This window comes from Callorhinus ursinus, unplaced genomic scaffold (assembly GCF_003265705.2).
Source record: "Callorhinus ursinus isolate GAN/ISIS: 27379988/994484 unplaced genomic scaffold, GSC_fseal_2.0 scaffold10, whole genome shotgun sequence".
Lineage (NCBI taxonomy): Eukaryota > Metazoa > Chordata > Mammalia > Carnivora > Otariidae > Callorhinus > Callorhinus ursinus.
This window is the reverse complement of record NW_027397072.1, coordinates 30,650,998-30,669,630: the sequence shown is the minus strand read 5'-3', so window position 1 is coordinate 30,669,630 and position 18,633 is coordinate 30,650,998. Positions and strand designations below refer to the sequence as shown.

Genomic DNA, 18,633 nt, shown 5'->3' with positions numbered 1-18,633 from the left:
GAAACCAGGGGAAAAGAAAGGGAAAGAAAGAAAAAAGAGAAAAAAAAGAAAAAGATTAAAAACAAAAACAGAAAAAACCAAGAAAAACAGAATATGATCAATTATGATCAGGCTGGTGCATAGATCAGTGCCACACACTAGATTTTTTGTGTATTTTGGTCTGTTAGAGGAAAGTGCCTCCCAGAATTTTAAAGAAAGAAAGACTTAATATATGTACAAAATAAGGGTTGATACGATGAAGGAATGGAATATGACTGTAAAGATGAAAATTAAAAAAATTTTATAAAAGGAATTGATAAGTTGTTTGAAAAAAGAAAGAAGAGGATTTAAAAAACGGGGGGGAAGAGAATGTGATCAGGCAGGAGACTAGAACAAAGCCATACACTAGAGATTTAGGGTATATTTTATCTGTTAGAAGAAACTATATCTTATAAGTTTATATATATATATATATATATATATATGCCAAAAATAAGGGTAACTACTATGAAGGGATAGAGTATGACTCCAAAAATGAAAACTAAAAATGTGTTTTGTTTTGTTTTGTTTTTTAAGATTTTATTTATTTATTTGACAGAGACACAGTGAGAGAGGAAACACAAGCAGGGGGAGCAGGAGAGGGAGAAGCAGGCTTCCCGCGGAGCAGGGAGCCCGACATGGGGCTCGATCCCAGGACCCTAGGATCACAGCCTGAGCCGAAGGCAGACGCTTAACCACTGAGCCACCTGGGTGCCCCAAAAATGTTTTTTTTAAAAAAGGGATTATAAGATGTTGGTTGAAAAAGGGAAAAAGAAAAATTCAAAAAAAAAAAGACAGTTTAAAAAAAATTAACTTTGAAAGACTAAAGAATCATGGTAAAAAAGCCATGAATTCTATGTGCAGTATTCCCCTAGCGCTGGAGTTCTGCCCTTCTCATTGATTGGTAAACTTGGTCTTGGCTGGCTGTTCTTGCTGATCTTTTGGGGGAGGGGGCCTGTTGCCACCGTTCCCAAATGTGTTTGCCGGAGGCGGAATTGCCCCGCCCTTGTCAGTTGGGCTAAGTAATCTGCTCGGGTTTGCTCTGGGGAGCTTTTGTTCCCTGCAAGCTTTCGGTGCAGCTTTGGGGGACGAGAGTGAAAATGGCGGCCTCCCAATCTCCGCCCTGGAGGAGCCGAGAACTCGGGGCCCCACTCCTCAGTGCACCCCCAGAGAGAAGCAGTCAATCACTCCCGTCTCTCCAGTCTCCGGCCGCACTCCGGGTGGAGTCAAGTCAATCTCTGGCACCCAACCCCGTGTGGAGTCTCCAAACCCAGCAGATTCCTGCGGTGGGCTCCTACAGCCACTCCTCCCAGGGGAGGAGGGGAGTCTCCCCGGATCTGCCGCTTGTTGGGTCCCTGCTGGAGGAGCAGTGGCCCGACTGTGTCGCAGATCACAGCTTATGGCAACCCCGAGCTGACAACTTGCGCCTTGGCTCCGTCTCTGTAGCTGGCTTCCCTGCTCTGATAGCCGGGAGCTCTGCGGCACTCAAGCACCCCTGGTCTTTCTGTGACCCCAAGGGTTCTGAGACCACACTGTCCCACGAGGGTTCCACCCCCCCGCTTAGCCACTGGAGTGACGTCCCTCAGCGGAGCTGGCTGCTGAAAGTTCCGATTTTGTGCTCCACTGCTCTATCACTTGCCAGAAGCGGCCGCCGGAGGCCCCCTCCCCCGCTGTCTATCCTCCTCTGATTCACTTCTCCCCACGTCCTACCTTCCAGAAAGTGGTTGCTTTTTTGCTGAGTTGTTGCTATTCTTTTCTTCGATATCCTGTTGAGTTTGTAGGTGTTCAGATTGGTTTGATCCCTATCCAGCTGAATTCCCACAAATTTAGTGTTAAGATTTATTTATTTGATTTTTTTAAAGATTTTATTTATTTATTTGAGAGAGAGAGAATGAGAGAGAGCACGAGAGGGAAGAGGGTCAGAGGGAGAAACAGACTCCCTGCTGAGCAGGGATCCCGATGCGGGACTCGATCCCGGGACTCCAGGATCATGACCTGAGCCGAAGGCAGTCGCTTAACCAACTGAGCCACCCAGGCGCCCTAGATTTATTTATTTATTTGAGAGAGAGCGTGTGTGTGTGTGAGCGAGTACGTGGAGGAGGGGCAGAGGGAGAGAATCTCAGGTAGACTCCCTGCCGAGCGAGTAACTGGTCATAGGATTTCATCCCACAACGCCTCCCTTCCCCAGGACCACAACCTGAGGCGAAACCAAGAGTCAGAGGCTTAACCGACTGAGCCACCCAGGTGCTCCTACAAATTCAATTTTAAAAATCAATACTGGGCTATTTAGGTTATCTGTTTCTTCTTTAGTGAGTTGTCTATTTCATTTAAGTTGTCAAATTTATTGGCATGACGTTTACGATAGTTTCTTTGTTCTTTTAATATATAGTCAATCTGTAGTGATGTGACCACTCTCATTCCTAATTTTGGTAATTGGTGTCATTTCTCTTTCCTTTATCTGTCTGGCTAGAGATTTATCCCAAATTTATTGGTCATCTCAAAGAAGCAGCTTTGGGTTTTATTTGTATTCTTTTTCAGTTTTCTATTTCAGTTCTGTTATCTTTATTATTCTCTTTTCTCCCCTGCTTACTTTGTGCTAAATTCGTTCTACATCATGAGTTTCTTAAGGTTGAAGCTGAGGTTATTGATTTGAGACCTTTCTTCTTTCTAATATAGGAGTTTAGTGTTAAATATCTTCTCCCAAGTAGTGAAAACTCTCTCGAGGCAGTAAGCTGGGACAATTATGGGGTTAAGTTTGTTTTCCATCTCTTAAGCATTGCTCTCCTTCACTGCCTAATATCCAGTGTCTTGTAAACTCTTATTTCGTATGTTTTAATTTTTTGGTTATTTCAGGAGAGAGAGTAAATCTGAATCTTTTTACTATATCTCTGGAAGTGGAAGTTCTAGGATGTAATTTACTTTTTTTTTTTTAATTCCAGTGTTTACTAGAACTACAGAATGAAGCTGTGTTCATGTGGACTGCTGAGTTGGAAAATATTGCCACTCACTGCTTTAAGGCTTTGGAAAACTCAAATTATGGGGTTCGAGTGGCAGTGTCTAAACTCTTAGGAACAGTCATGGCTACAGCATTGATGCCAAAACAAGCAACAGGTATCATTTGCCAATCCCTGATGTAGTCTATAACAGATATTTGAAGGTATATGAAATCTATCTAAATAAGTTATTTGTTATAGGCAAGTCACTTGAAAGATTTAGATTGTTAAGCGTCTTTGTCTACTTTTTCAGGGAATAGAGCTACCCAAATGGCATTTTCCTTGATATAGACAAGACATTTTTTATGGTTATAATGTACAGGATAATATCTATCAAGTATACTGGATGTATAAGCAAGTAAGATTTATGAAATGGTTTTGTACAATCTTCAAGGGACTGGAATCTGGCACTTAATATGCTTCCTTACTTGCAATCTCTGATGAGTAGATCCCTTTTATAGTACAGTATTATTTTTCTTTTCTTTCTTTTTTTTTTTTTTTTGGCCATTACTGTAAGCAGCATCAGAGACATTTGTCATGTGACTTCTGCTGTGCCTCACAGTTGCATAGAGATGCCTCTGTGAGGGTTGTGAGTGGACCCTGAGGGAGCCTAGCCACGCCTGCTACTGTCTATGTAGTAGAAGGAGAATCAGATGTTATCAATTCAAGTCCTAACTCTTGTTAATTAGCTGTGAAACACTTTGAGCTTTAGTCTCTTTATCTTTAATGATAATAATTTCAGTCTGTGCAATTAGATGATGATGATGACAGGTAACATTTATTAAGTGCTATGTGCCAGGCACTGAATTCAGCATATAACTGGGTTTTGTTGAATCCTCACAAAAGCTCTATGAATTATAAGTACTGTTACTATTCCCAGTTTATAAACAAGGAAATTGAGGTTTACAGAGATTGTGTAATTTGTGTTCTCGTAAGTGTTCTGTTAAGCGTCAGAGCTGAAATTCAAACCCAGGCAGCCAAATTCCAAAGTCTGCATACTTAATCATGAGCTTTATACCCCTCCTACAGACTTTTTGTGAGGATTATGTTTGCAGCTGTATGTGAAAGACTTTATAAAATATGAAGCTCTGTACAAGGGAATGGCAATTCGGCTGCAGTCCAGTGACATTTTAATCTATTGCTAACTGTTGTCTAGAAAGCATGGACTTGACAAAGTTTTGAGTCTACTCTGTTGGGAATGAGGGCTGTGATCAATTAGCAGTATCTGCTATGGATGTGCTTTGTCCTTGTGTTACATATATCAAGGTTAACATTATTGGACTATGTTTGGCGTAGATTTAATGAATTGCTTTTCATTTCTAGCTCCTTCCATGTTTCCTAGCATTTTTTGCTTCAAAATTGAATTTATTTTTGCAAGTACATTGTAAACTTAAAGACTATAAGACAATGAAGGGACCCTATCTTTGTAGTAGTTTAAGGATCCTTAAAAATAATTACTTGAATTTTAAGCTAGATTTATTAGAAAATATTATCCAACGAATAGCAAAATATATTGCTTATGAATTTACTTTTCTTCCTGAAAGTAATGCGCCAGAACGTGAAGCGAGCGACATTTGATGAAGTCTTAGAACTCATGGCCACAGGATTTCTACGTGGAGGGTCAGGTTTTTTAAAGAGTGGTGGAGAGATGTTAAAAGTCGGAGGGTCTGTTAATCGTGAAGTGAGAGTTGGAGTCACACAGGTTTGTAATGGATACATATGAAAGAATTCCGTTCACATTGCTGGTGAAATCTCACAGAAGACTCAGTACACACAGATTTTTTATATTGTCTGCTTTTTTTCCCCAAAATGTTTATTTTACCAAATGAATGAATTACATTCAAATTCCAAATTACACACTTATATGGAAAGATAGATTCTTAATGATGTGCAAATAAACCTTTGTCTGCTGTGTTTATGTAAGTATCCAACATTTTCCCAAATTTTACCTGGCAGAAAATCAGATGTAAAATAATTCAGTTTTAGTTGAAATTGTATTCAAATAGCTTGAGGCATTTAGAGTTTAATGTTCTCCAGTGACTCTAGCTAACCATATTGGTTAATACTTCGATTGGATTTATCATTAATGAGTAATCACCAATGTAATTATGAAACTAATCCTGACTTGCAGTTAAAATTGCAAGATAATAATTAAGCAAATAAGGTGTTATGGTTAATGACCTAAGAAATAATACATAAAAAGATAAAATGTTTCTTTGTGATCTTAGTCAAAATCACTCCAACTGTACATTGTTCCTGAAACAAATGTAAAGTAGAAGTAAACCATTTTTATCTTATGGTCACAAGCAGGGCTTTCTAGTCCTAGGTCAATGTTTATTTAGGATATGAGAGTTTTCTTATTCCTATAACCTATTACCTTCCTCATCATCAGGATGAATTCAGCTTTCCTTCCCTCCCTCCTCACTGTAATTTTAGATTCTTCAGGAAGCTACTAAGAATGGTTTTTAGCCAAAGATAATTCCACCAGTAATTCCTATGCTAGAAGTACTAAAAAGGTTTCAAGTATTGAATTTTCTCAACTTTAATCTCAAATATAATTTATTTTGTGTGCTGTGATCATTTATTTCTGTATTGCTTTATCTGTAATCTCAAATCTTTATTTATAGGCATATGTTGTTTTTGTAACTACATTGGGTGGTCAGTGGTTGGAGCGTAGCTTTGCTACATTCTTGTGCCACGTACTTGATCTGGTTTCCCATCCTCGGGCAACGCAAACACATGTAGAGGCTGTGTACTCAAGACGATGTGTCTCCTTTATCCTAAGAGCTACTGTGGGCAGTTTGCTAAGTGAAAAAGCCCAGATTGCAGCTGCCAAAGAGATATGCCAAGCTATTGGAAAACAAATGAAAGCCGTAGGTAAGAATTGATATCTTGATGTGTATTGTTGATTTCTTTAGTCATTTAGCTTTATGTTATTATTTTTAATAAATACTAATGGGTCTGATTAGTTCATGTCCTTTTCGGACTGTGTTTTAAGAGTCACTTTTATTGAGTACTCTTATTTGTTATTAAAACAACATAATTACAGTGAAATAGAATTTTTAAGGATTTGAGTAGCATGTTTGAAAGGTTAGGTTTTCTGTTTCATTTCTAGTACCTGTACTGATGTTCTAGCTCTCCTGGTATGCAGCAGCATAGTGCTTTACTATCTTTGAGGAACAACCTATTGTAATTTTTCTACTTGGGCCTTTTGTTTTATAAACACGTTTGTTTGTTTTCCTTTTGTAAATAGGCTTAATAGGAATCCTTAGGAGAATTACAGGTGGTTATTAGCCCACTGTAGGATATACTGTGAAGCCTCAGTTATTCATAATTAAAAGAAATGTCCATTTTATAAATTTCTCAGTTTAAGAAGTAGTTATTGAGTATCTGAGATTGCAAAGCAGTAATTCAGGGTTTGAATAATGAGTGACATAAAAGTTCCTGCCTTCATGGAGCTGTTAATCCGATTAGGGAACTAAACAAGGTAAAATATACATTCCGTAGGACAGTTCAGTTTTCTTAACCTTAATCAGGCAAATTATATTGCCTAATAATGGTCTTTAGAAATAAGAAATAAATCTATCTTTTGATTGCTAAACCACAGCTCCTTGACCAGATACGATCTATATCTGGTTCACTATTTTATTCCCACAATCTGGCCCTTAAACATTTCTTCAACACATCATTGTACAAATATTTTTCAAGTTGTGAACCTAGGACAGATCACTGTTTTAATATAACTGAAGAAAAATACCTCATTAATTTAAACACCCTTTAATTCACAATTCATAGCTTTCAGTTAGCCCTGTGCATTTAAAAATGTTTTGCTTGGGGCACCGGGGAGGCTCAGTCAATTAAGCATCCTACTCTTGATTTCAGCTCAGGTCATGATCTCAGGATTGTGGGATCGAGCCCCACATTCAGGCTCTGCCTTCAGTGGGGAGTCTGAGATTCTTTCCCTCTACCTTTCTCCCATTTGCTTTCTCTCTCTTTTTCTCGCTCTCTCAAATAAATAAATCTTTTAAAAAAATAACAATTTAATGAATAGAGAATAATCAGTAATTTGTATTTAAAGAATATAAAATATTTTATAAAATTAGTAAAAGTAAATTCACAAATGGTTATAGTTTTCATTGTTTATAATAGCTTGCTTAGCATACCATTTTTATTTTTTTATTTTAAAAAATTTTTTACTTAAATTTTAGTTAACATACAGTTCAATTGTGGTTTCAGGAATGGAATTCAGTGATTCTCATCATGACAAGTGCCCTCATCACAACAAGTGCCCTCCTTAATACCCATCACCCCTCTAGCCCATCCCCCACCCACCATCTTCCATCACCCCTCAGTTTGTTCTGTATCGTTAAAAGTCTTTTATGATTTGTTTCCCTCTCTCCTTTTTTACCCCTTCCTATATGTTTATCTTTTTTTTTAATTCCATATATGAGTGAGATTATATGGTATTTGTCTTTCTCTGACTTACTTATTTCACTCAGCATGATACACTCTAGCTCCATCCACATCAAGCAAACCATTTTTGTTTTTTTATTTTAAAGATTTTTACTTATTTATTTGAGAGAGAGAGAATGCACATCTGGGGGGGAGCAGAGGGAGAGAGACAAGCAGACTCTGTGATGTGAGCGCGGAGCCCATCTTGGGGCTCAATCCCATGACCCTGAGATCATGACCTGAGCTGAAATCAAGAGTTGGGTGCCTAACCAACTGAGCCACCCAGGTGCCCCAAGCAAAACATTTTTAAATGCATAGGGCTAACTTAAAGTTATGAATTGTGAGTTAAAGGTGTTTAAATTAATGAGGTATTTTTCTTTAGTTATATTAAAACAGTAATCTGTCCTAGGTTCACAACTTAAAAAATATTTGTACAATAATGTGTTGAAGAAATGTTTAAGGGCCAGAAACACTGTGCCAGATTGTGGGGATAAAATAGTGAACCAGATATAGATCGTACCTGGTCAAGGAGCTGTGGTTTAGCAATCAAAAGATAGAGTTCATGCATTTCAAAGTCCAGAAATAGCTAAAAATAAAGAGGTCCATAATGAAAATTACAGTCTGGGGATGCCTGGGTGGCTCAGTTGGTTGGGCATCTGCCTTTGGCTCAGGTCATTATCCCAGGGTCCTGGGATTGAGTCCCACATCGGGCTCCTTGCTCAGCGGGGAGCCTGCTTCTCCCTCTGCCTTGCTGCTCTCTCTCTCTCTCTGGCAAATAAATTAAACAAAATCTTGAAAAAAAATTACAGTCTGTAATGTATTAATCTGTTCTGTTATTATGTATTATATATATTTTAGTCTATTTTTTAAATTTAAATTCAATTAATTAACATATATTATCAGTTTCAGAGGTAGAGTTTAGTGATTCCTCAGTTGCATGTAACACCCAGTGCTCATTACATCAAGTGCCTTCCTTAAGGCCCATCACCCAGTTACTCCATCCTCCCGCCTCCCCTCCAGCGACCCTAAGTTTGTTCCCTATAGTTAAGAGTCTCTTATGGTTTGTCTCCCTCTCTGATTTCATCTTATAGTCTATTAATACACAATGAATGCAAAAAAGGTGAGGAAGTTTTACTGTCATGTAAAAGTTATTAATCTTAAGGTCATAGATTAACCATTTGATTTTTTAAAAATCTTAAAAGCAGAATTAAATACATTGCTCTCCGTCTGGGATTTATGGACCAGAATATATTCTCAATTAGTAATTTGACAAGGAATCTTTAGTTGTCTCATGTTAAATACATTTCAGCTCTATTGAAAGGTCAGGGAAGAGGGCAGCAAAGCTAACGGGAACTTTGAGGAGCATCTCAGTAAGGAATTCCAAAACCAGTTTCCTTATAGATCTGCTTTCTGGTCAGTAATTTGACACTGTTGCTATCCATATATTGCAGCACTTGAGGTAGCAACAATAATAATAAAGTAACAATAATGGCTGCTGACACTGACTGCATGTGTATTGCGGGAAGCATTGTGCTCTGTTCTTTATGTGAATTGACTTTTTAATCACCACAGTATTCTTTGAGATAGTCCCTTATCCCTCTCAGGAGAAGGAGAACTGGATACTTGGGTTAGTGGAGTGGCTTGCCCAGTGTCATGTAGCTGATGTGACTGATAGAGTTGATTGGAACCCACGTGCCTTTCTGGGGAGCCAGTGCTTTGGTATGCTGTGGCTTGCTGCTGCTTGCTCAAGTTAGGGGTATTCCTGGAAGCAGGCAGAATACCTCCGCGTGTATTTCAGTACTGCCTTGATGTCACTAAACAGTGTTTTAAGTCACTTCGGTGTTCAGTTACACTGGTGTTCTGCTAAGAAGTAATTACATACAGAGTTTTTAACACCCAGGCGTCAACTGGTGGAAATACTGGTATAAAAATGTCAGTTGTATAAATCAAAAAAGTTATGTCACAACTTAATTCACCCACATCAAACACATGATTCTGTGTTCCCAGAAGCAGTAGTGAATGATACTAGTGGTGAAAACAAATCTGGAGCAGCAGACATTGCAGCAAGCCAGCATGTGATGGTCTGTGCCCTCCAAGAACTCGGGAGCCTGGTACAGAGCCTGAATGCTACTGCATCCCCTCTTATTCAGGAAGCATCTATAGGTATGATAATTCACTTACTTGCTGGAATTCTTTTTACCATTTAAAAAGAGTCATAAGTGTGATTGATATTTAATTCCTGATTACTTACTTGCCATTATAATTAGTAGTTTTCAGATCATTTGTTAAAAGTTCAGTTTTATTTAAGTTAAGATTCACTGGGTTTGTGAATGTTGAATAAATGGTGAAATAAAGGTTGGGGAGACAAAAAAAGTCATGGTAGTTTGTTTCTAATAATTGGCTAAAATTTGTTGAATACACATTTAATTTTTACATCAACCTTTATATGTTTTTTGGATGTAATTATACATTTTTTTTTTGTAGAAAGTGTTCCTTTAAAATACTATTTCTGAGATAATGTGTTTTGGCAAAGTTCTAAAAGTATTTGGGTAAAACCATAATGATTATGATTTTAATCATGTTACACATATTCTTCTTGTTCATGAAATCATTTGACTTCATTAAAGAGGCATTTTTTGGTGTATTTCTCTTTAGGACTTTTGGAAACTGTGACTTCAGTGCTTCTTCATCCAAGTATGGCTGCCCGGCTTGCTGCCGCCTGGTGTTTGCGCTGTGTGGCTGTGGCTTTACCATTCCAGCTGACACCGTTTCTAGACAGGTGTGCAGAACGGCTCAACAACTTGAAAACTTCACCGGAAGCTGTTAGCGGATACAGCTTTGCAATGGCTGCTTTGTTAGGTGGAGTTCATCAGTGTCCGTTGGGCATTCCTCATGCCAAGGGAAAGGTATGACAGAGACCGTGGAATTATAAGTGCTGTCAGGTGGGCTTTAGTCTTCATTGGAACACCTTCTGTGTTTAATGTTGAACTGGGTGATCAAACAACAGTTTTACTATAGTAATATAAAAAACAGTGTTCTGCCAATATGGAGTTGACAGACCCTGATTAAAATTTGATACTTAATTCTGCATAGGAATAGTAGATTTTATCTGCGTGTAGTATCATTTTATTTTAGAGAAAAAAACCTTTACAGTAATTATGTGGAAATCAGAGCTTTTCTTTCAGGTTTTGGAGATAAAAAATTCATATTGCTGTATTCAAAATATCAGGAGAATATGTTATTGCATTTAGCGTTTTGATAATGATAATAGTTGAATGGTTTTATGAGTCAGTTTCTTTCTACTATACCTGCTAATACTGTTATGGTTTTTTTCTCAAGAATATTGTTTATGTAAATATTATTTGCAACCTTACATATGTAGATTCTTTCTGGGACATTAGGCCAGATCCATTCGTTCTTAAGAGTTCCGTAGCTACTGCTCAAATCTCGGCTTCCATCTCCTTTTGTTGTTCAACTGCTTCCTCTCTGATTATCCTGCCTGCAGTCTTTCTCCCATCTCCCCACACCACTTCCATGTTTCACATTAGCTCAGAGATCCTTCGGGACTACCCAGTGCTCAGAGAATAAACATAATCCCCTTTGTCTGGTAAACTGGCACCTCCGCAGTTTGCCTTCATTCTACCCATTCATTCTCATTTCCCACTGCTCTACTTAGACTAGTCATCTTGCTTTCTTCCCATGCCTTTTTCAGCCTTCATGCCTTTGTTCATACATTAGAATCTCTTTCCCCTTCTTGGTCACCTGTACCAAACTTATCCATTTGTTTGGAGGCCCAATTAGAGTGCCATTTCTTTCATGCAGTCTCCTCAGAGCTACTCCGTCTAGGATAACCTTCCCCTTTGCAGACCACGACTACATCTGTCTTACTATTTTGTCATTTAATCATGTGCCGCTTGTTACTTCCCATTTTCCCTGTGACAGATTCTCTAAGACTGTAGGTGCCATAAGATTAGCTTAATGGCAGAAACATAATGGGAGTTCAACAAATCTTTGAATATAGGATAACAGTACCACCAATAATAGCATTTATTAAGTGGTTGCATGGACCAGCACTCTTCTGAGTGCTTTGCTGTATTAACTTATTTAATGCTTCCTGGAGTGAGGTTGGCATTCCTGTTATACCTGTTTTACCAATGAGGGAACTGAGGCAGGGAAGTTAAGTTATCCCAGGTCAGAAAGCCAGGAAATGACAAAGCTGGGATATGAACCCGGGCAGTCTGGCTCTGGAGCTCTCTCTTAACCACTGTGCTATGTGGGGTCTCCTCAGAGACAGGCGTGCAATCAGGCTTAAGCAGCTCTTAATGTTGCCTCTTTTAAGACATGTTAACAGCAACAACAAAAAAGGACAACTTTCTTTTTTTTTTTAACTAAGCACACTAGCTATGTATTTTCTTATTTGATTTCTTTAACTTGTTTCAGTTAAAATCCAATTTTAAACTTCTCTTGCAGATGGTAGTTAGTATTGCTGAAGATCTCTTACGAACTGCTGCCCAAAATAGCAGGCTGTCTTTACAGCGTACCCAGGCTGGATGGCTTTTACTTGGAGCACTTATGACTTTAGGTATAGTTATATTTGAGTAGGATCTTGTCTAACTGTATAACTGTCAGTAGACGATAAAGAAAGTTTAATTTAAAAGTATTAAACTTCCCATTCTAGACTGAATGACTTGATAAAATTGGTGAAGGTGTTTTCCCTCTCATTTGGGAGTAGATTCCTATTTTTGTTAATTTCTGCTTAAGTACATTTAATGAGAAATTTGTTAACAAAGTTTCACCTTTACTATCAGAATAGCCCTGGTCTAACTAATTGCCTTAGTGTTAACCAAATGAGATAAGAGTATGGGGGCACATTCCATCCCCAGAGTGATGCAAGTGACATGATTTTGGTAGGGTGATAAAGTCACATTTAAATGGTCTTTTTGATGCTGCTTTTCTGGGGTTACCCTTCTGCATTTCACTTTCCTAAGTGCTGTGACAAATCTGAGATACAGGCAAAGTTTAGCACTGTACACAGAACAGAAAGACACGTCATGGCCATGAGATGTGTCTACTTTTTAGTTCATATGTGTGTGTGTGCTCTACAGAATCACTCACCACTTTGAGCGTCTACCTTTTGAAAGTTATACTTTGCCCTAGTTTTCTAAAGAAAATAAAAAGTGCTAACTTTTCCAGAAATTTCTGTTAAATATGTTACATGATATGTTAAAGGAGTTCCTTAGAATGTAAATTTTTAGTTCTAAACATACCGTTCCTCCATAAAACAAAATTAGCCATATCAGTTGCCCCCCAAATAGAGGAATATATAGATGTATGTGTGTGGGACTGGGTGTCTATATTTATATACATTTGTATTTATAGAAAAGATGTCATAAGATGTGTCCCAGATGTATTTCATTATTGATAATGCATAATCCACCATTCTGAATATAGTTGAGTAATTTCTTTTAAAGTACTTGTTATGGATTTATGTTTGGTTGCTAAAAATATTGATACTTTGTAGGTGAGTTTTATTATGCTTTAATAGATATGTTAAGAAACATTTTGAGGTGGGGGAGGAGAAGGGGGAGGACGGTGGTCAAAAGGTATAGCCTTGCAGTTCTGAGCTGAATAAATACAGGGATGTGGTGTGTGGCACGGTGGCTGCAGATCACCCTGCTTTGTGACAGGAGAGCTGCTAAGAGGGTCAATCCTGAGAGTTCTCATCACAAGGAGAAAATTAAAAAAAAATTTTTTTTCATTTTATTGTGTCTATATGAGATGAGTGTTGGCTGCGCCTGTCGTGGTACTCATTTTACAATTATTTATAACCCAAACCATCATGCTGTATGCCTTAAACGTATTCAGCGATATATGTCAATTATTTCTCAATCAAACTGGAAAATAAAAGACACGTTGAAAATCTTACGTTACAGATAAAGATAGAGTTAAACGATGTAGGTATTGTTAAAGCCTGTGTGGGGCTCTTTGACTTTTGTTTGTAATGTATGGTTTATATATATGGTTTATATGTATGGTTTCACATTCTCATTTTCTCCAATAGGACCATCTGTTGTTCGTTATCATCTGCCCAAGATGTTGTTACTGTGGCGAAATGTTTTTCCCCGTTCTCTAAAGGAATTGGAGGCTGAGAAGGCCCGAGGTGATTCTTTTACATGGCAGGTAACATTGGAAGGTCGTGCCGGAGCTTTATGTGGTAAGAACTGAAAGGATTGTACTCTCAGAATATTATTTTATTACTAAAATATTTGTGAGGGGAAGGAAAATCACTACTTCAAATTTTTATTTTAATGTGTAATAATAAATTCATAGACTTGTAGATTTAGAGAGAAACTTTATAAATAACTTGTGCCGATTTGCTAATTTTGCAATGGAAATGAAACTGAAACTCTGAAAAGGAGGTTAGCATTAGTGGTAAGATGAGAGCCAGAGCCCAGTTACGGATTCCCAGTTACAGCAGTTGTCCACCTGTCAGAGAGGCATGGGCCACCACATAAACAGCCCAGTAGGTATTCAAAGGAAGAAGGAACTCACGGTCTCCAAGGTCACTGAGTTGACAGTATGTCTTTTCATAATGGACAGACAGCTAGCATTATCAAATCTGCAAATGTTGATGCATTTTTTCCAGACATCAGTGTCATGAAAATCATGAATAAAGTTGTTTTTGTTTAGAAGTCAGCAACTTACAGGAAAGACTCAAGTTTGGTTTCCTTTGGGAACTAGAATTACCCTGGGTGACTCTATTTTTTTTTTGATTTATCTCACAGTGAAAAGTGCTTCTTTTTCCAAATTGTGGGAAACAGATATACACTAAAGCATAAGGGTGGCAGGGCAAGGAGTCCGTTTTGTTCCCACACATCTAAGAGCTGTTTTTGTCTTAGTTCTATAGCTAAAGGGGCAGCAAAGATGTTCCTTCTCACTGAGCTGTTTTGTGCACTCTTGGTTCTGTCTTGAAACTGCTTTCTTTGTAGTTGTCTGAATTTAGTGATGTTACCAGACCTTTGATTTCTCACTCACAGAAATCTCCCTAACAGATATCTTCCCTCCCTCCACCTTTCTTCTAGATTTTTCTAATGATTTTTCTCTATAGTTGCAGTTAGCTCTTCTTTTGGTTTGACCTGATTTCAGAACCTTATATTGTATAATAATGGAGAATTATAGGTATCTTTATATAATTCTGTAATTTTTTTTTTATTTTCACAAAAGCTATCCTAAATCTGTTCTTTTAAATATTTTATCTAGCAATGAGGAGTTTCGTTGCACATTGCCCCGAGCTCCTAACTGAAGATGTGATTAGAAAATTGATGACCCCTATTGAATGTGCCATGACTATGATGTCACAGTAAGTAAGCAGTTATGACAAGTTAATATCCAATTTTGCATATTTATAGTCATGTTTTGTATTTCCCTCTAATGTCATATATGAAACATATAAAACTTTATTGTTTTAAAATGACCTTAAAAATTATAGTAATGTGCTATGGTGAGCGCTGTGAATTTTGTAAGACTGTTGAATCACAGACCTGTACCTCTTAAACAAATAATAATTATATGTTAAAAAAAAAAGAAGAAGAAGATAGCAGGAGGGGAAGAATGAAGCGCGGGAAATCAGAGGGGGAGACGAACCATGAGAGACTATGGACTCTGAGAAACAAACTGAGGGTTCTGGAGGGAAGGGGGCTGGGGGGATGGGTTAGCCTGGTGATGGGTATTAAAGAGGGCACGTTCTACGTAGAGCACTGGGTGTTATGCACAAACAATGAATCATGGAATACTACATCACAAACTAATGATGTAATGTATGGTGATTAACATAACCTAATAATAAAATTAAAAAAATTATAGTAATGGTATGGGTTGAAATAAAATTGTGTTTTATAGTGTTCCAGTAAAGGCCATAGAATAAACTAAAATGAAAATGCAATACCAATGTATTTTACAGTTCATTGATACATTGCTGAAAATGTTTTAAGTAACACTTATTCTAGTAAGCTGATACTAACTATACTTTTGATATTTTAGCATTCCATCTGTAATTAAAGCCCATGGAGCTCATCTGAAAGCCAGTGCCGCAATGGTCCGTTTAAGACTTTATGATATCTTGGCTTTGTTACCTCCAAAAACTTATGAAGGTAAATAAAGTTTACAGTATCTAATAAAACTTCTTCAATATACCTTTCCAGTTCTTCACCATATTACAGAGTTCTGACCAAGGCTCTCCCCTGACTTTGCAGAAGAACACAACCATTTTACTTTTCTTCATATAGAGAAGCTTACACTTGTTGAGCACTTACTGTGTTTGGGTCTGTTCTAATCCCTTTACATGTATTATCTCCTTTGACTCTAACCACAACTTTATGAGGTAATTCAGCCGTATTTTATACATGAAGAGCCTCGGGTACAGAGAGGTAAGGTAACCTGCCCAAGTCTGAGATCTAGTAAGTGGCAGAGCTTGGATTCAAACCCAGCTGGTTCAGCTTTAAAGTCTGTGCTTTTATTTACTTTTTAAAGATTTTTACTTATTTATTTGAGAGGGAGAGAGAGAGCACAGGCAGGGGAGAGGCAGAGGGAGAAGCAGACTCCCTGATGAGCAGGGAGCCCAATGTGGGGCTGGATCCCAGGACCCCGGAATCATGACCTGAGCTGAAGGCAGACACTTAACCAACTGAGCTATCCATGCGCTCCTCTATGCTCTTAATTACTACCCTAAACTGCTTCATATGTATTATAATATAGACAATAATTTAGGAATCTTGACAGAGAATAATAATGTACTTTGCAGATATCAAATATTATATAAAATGCTAATATTAAAATAAGCCATTGATTTGTCTTCAGTTCAGCCATGCCCAAGAATTCTGATGTGCTCTGGTTCAGTGTTTGCACATCATTGGGTAATTAATAATAATTAATAATTGTGTCATATTTAATATATTTAAACAGATATTTAAAGCATTAAAATATATTTAATATATTTAAATTTATTAAATTTAAATGTGAATATTTAATATAAATATTTCCTCTGAGTATTTTTGTTACTTTAAATAATTTGGGCTAAAAGGCATAATACAATAATAAAAATGAAAGTACTCTTATTGTATGTTGAAACTAGCATTAAAATAGTATAGTTTTTTAAAAAAGAGAACAGGGACTTAATTATTTTATCCCTTTAGAACATGTTGCTTCTTTTTGTGGGCAATGATTGTAATTTTCATAAAAATTATTCTTTCACGTCTGATCTGTAGTTCTGTTTTTTTAGGATCTTTCAACGCACTTCTTAGAGAACTGGTAGCAGAATTCACTTTGACTGACAATTCAGCCAACACAACTACTTCCCTCCTCAGATCCCTCTGCCATTATGATGACAGTGTTCTTCTAGGTTCCTGGCTTCAAGAAACTGATCATAAATCAATTGAAGACCAGGTAGCAAACCATACAGGGAATTGAAATACAACTTCATCAAAAGCAATGGTGTTATTATACATTGTCATTTAAAAAGAAAATATTGAAGACTAAAGTTTAATTTTATTTTGGCTTTCTTAGACATTTAAAGATAGCTTCCTGATGGTAGGTAAATAGTGAAAAAAGGTAAATTTTGTCTGTTCTTTTAAAAAAGAGTTACTACAACTTCTTTTAATGAGTTTTTTGTGGGTTTAAGTTATTCCTGATATTGTTTGGCTTGCACATTTTAAGGTGGGCAGTATAAAAATGATTTAGAATGAATGAGCATTTTCTTAAAATTATACAAGGTGTTACTGATGGCTTTGTTTCATGGCCAAATCATATTTTTATCTATTTAAAAATTTTGTGATTCAATCATTCTTGTGGTTTTTTGTTGGAAGTTTTCAGATTCAGTCATTCTTGGTTTTTTTGTTGATATTGTTACCTTTTTTCCTTCCTCTCATTCTGTTCTTCTTGACTAATACTCATTCAAGTAGATTTTGAATGATTTTTATGTCATTCTTTTTGTAGCTCCAGCCAAACAGTGCATCTGGAAGTGGGGCTCTGGAGCATGATCCATCCTCCATTTACTTACGAATCCCTGCCGGAGAAGCTGTGCCTGGTCCTCTTCCTCTTGGAGTTTCAGTCATTGATGCTTCCGTGGCTCTTTTTGGTGTAGTGTTTCCTCATGTTTCTTATAAACACCGGTTAGTATAAAGTCAATCGGGCAATTTTAGTTAAATATAAATTATACCAGAGGAGTGGTGGTTAGTGGGATGTGTTAAGGAGGTGATGGGGATTGAGGCGTGCGCTTGTTGTGAGGAACACCGGGTGTTGTATGGAAGTGTTGAATCATTATATTATACACCTGAAACTAATATTACACTGTAAGTTAACTAACTGGAATTTAAATAAAAACTTTAAAAATAAATAAATAAATAAATTTAAATATTTTAAAGTATTTAATGTAAATAATCTATCAGGAAAAAATATATACATATAAATTATATTCAAACAATAGATTTTCCCACCCCGGTTACCTACAATAAGGTGAATTACTACTTAAATATAGGCTTATAAACTTAACGTAAGTGACACATACATGATGGAAAAAAATTACATGAAAATTCCACATAATTTGAAATTGTTCTTAAGATTTGGCTCTGTGTACTAGCGTCTGGTACCATTGTATTGTGGACTGTGTCTTAAATGGCAAGATTTTCATTTCAGTAGTTCATTTGACAGCTTATAAGTAGGTTTTCACTATATCTTTAATGAGGAATCATTAAGTCAGTTTGCTAAGTCTTTTGATTTTGTTACTGAAGAAGTTAATGAGTGAGAAGTCTACTCTCTAATAACGTTTGTCATTCAATTTGAGTCTGAACTTGGGAAACTAAAATAACTGTTTTTCTAAGAGGAGCATTTTGGTTTGCTGTATTCTTTGTACACAAACACTCAACTTTAGTAGGCATTTTGTCTGTTTATGGTGGTTTTCTCAAAAGGAAAAGTGAAAATGACTTAGTGTAAGATACTTTCAGGTAACTTGTTTAACAAAATATGCTTTTAGGGGCACTTGGCTGGCTCAGTCAGTGGAGTGTGTGACTCTTGATCTTGGGGTTGTGAGATCAAGCCCCATGATGGGTGTAGAAATTACTTAAAAATAAAAAATCTTAAATATATATATATATATATATATATATATATATACACA

General features: G+C 37.0%; 1 protein-coding gene across 4 annotated transcripts in view; it reads left to right on the top strand.

Moving 5' to 3' along the window:
- HEATR5B (HEAT repeat containing 5B) overlaps nt 1–18,633 on the top strand; it is a 112,659-nt gene that overhangs the window by 14,758 nt on the left and 79,268 nt on the right. For all 4 annotated transcript variants that reach the window (XM_025868047.2, XM_025868048.2, XM_025868049.2 and 1 more), the window contains 11 exons: nt 2,958–3,129; nt 4,556–4,713; nt 5,639–5,888; nt 9,471–9,626; nt 10,119–10,369; nt 11,934–12,045; nt 13,525–13,677; nt 14,724–14,823; nt 15,504–15,613; nt 16,741–16,904; nt 17,454–17,629. In XM_025868047.2, coding sequence (XP_025723832.1) covers nt 2,958–3,129; nt 4,556–4,713; nt 5,639–5,888; nt 9,471–9,626; nt 10,119–10,369; nt 11,934–12,045; nt 13,525–13,677; nt 14,724–14,823; nt 15,504–15,613; nt 16,741–16,904; nt 17,454–17,629 — 1,802 coding nt within the window. The remainder of the gene's footprint in view (nt 1–2,957; nt 3,130–4,555; nt 4,714–5,638; nt 5,889–9,470; nt 9,627–10,118; nt 10,370–11,933; nt 12,046–13,524; nt 13,678–14,723; nt 14,824–15,503; nt 15,614–16,740; nt 16,905–17,453; nt 17,630–18,633) is intronic.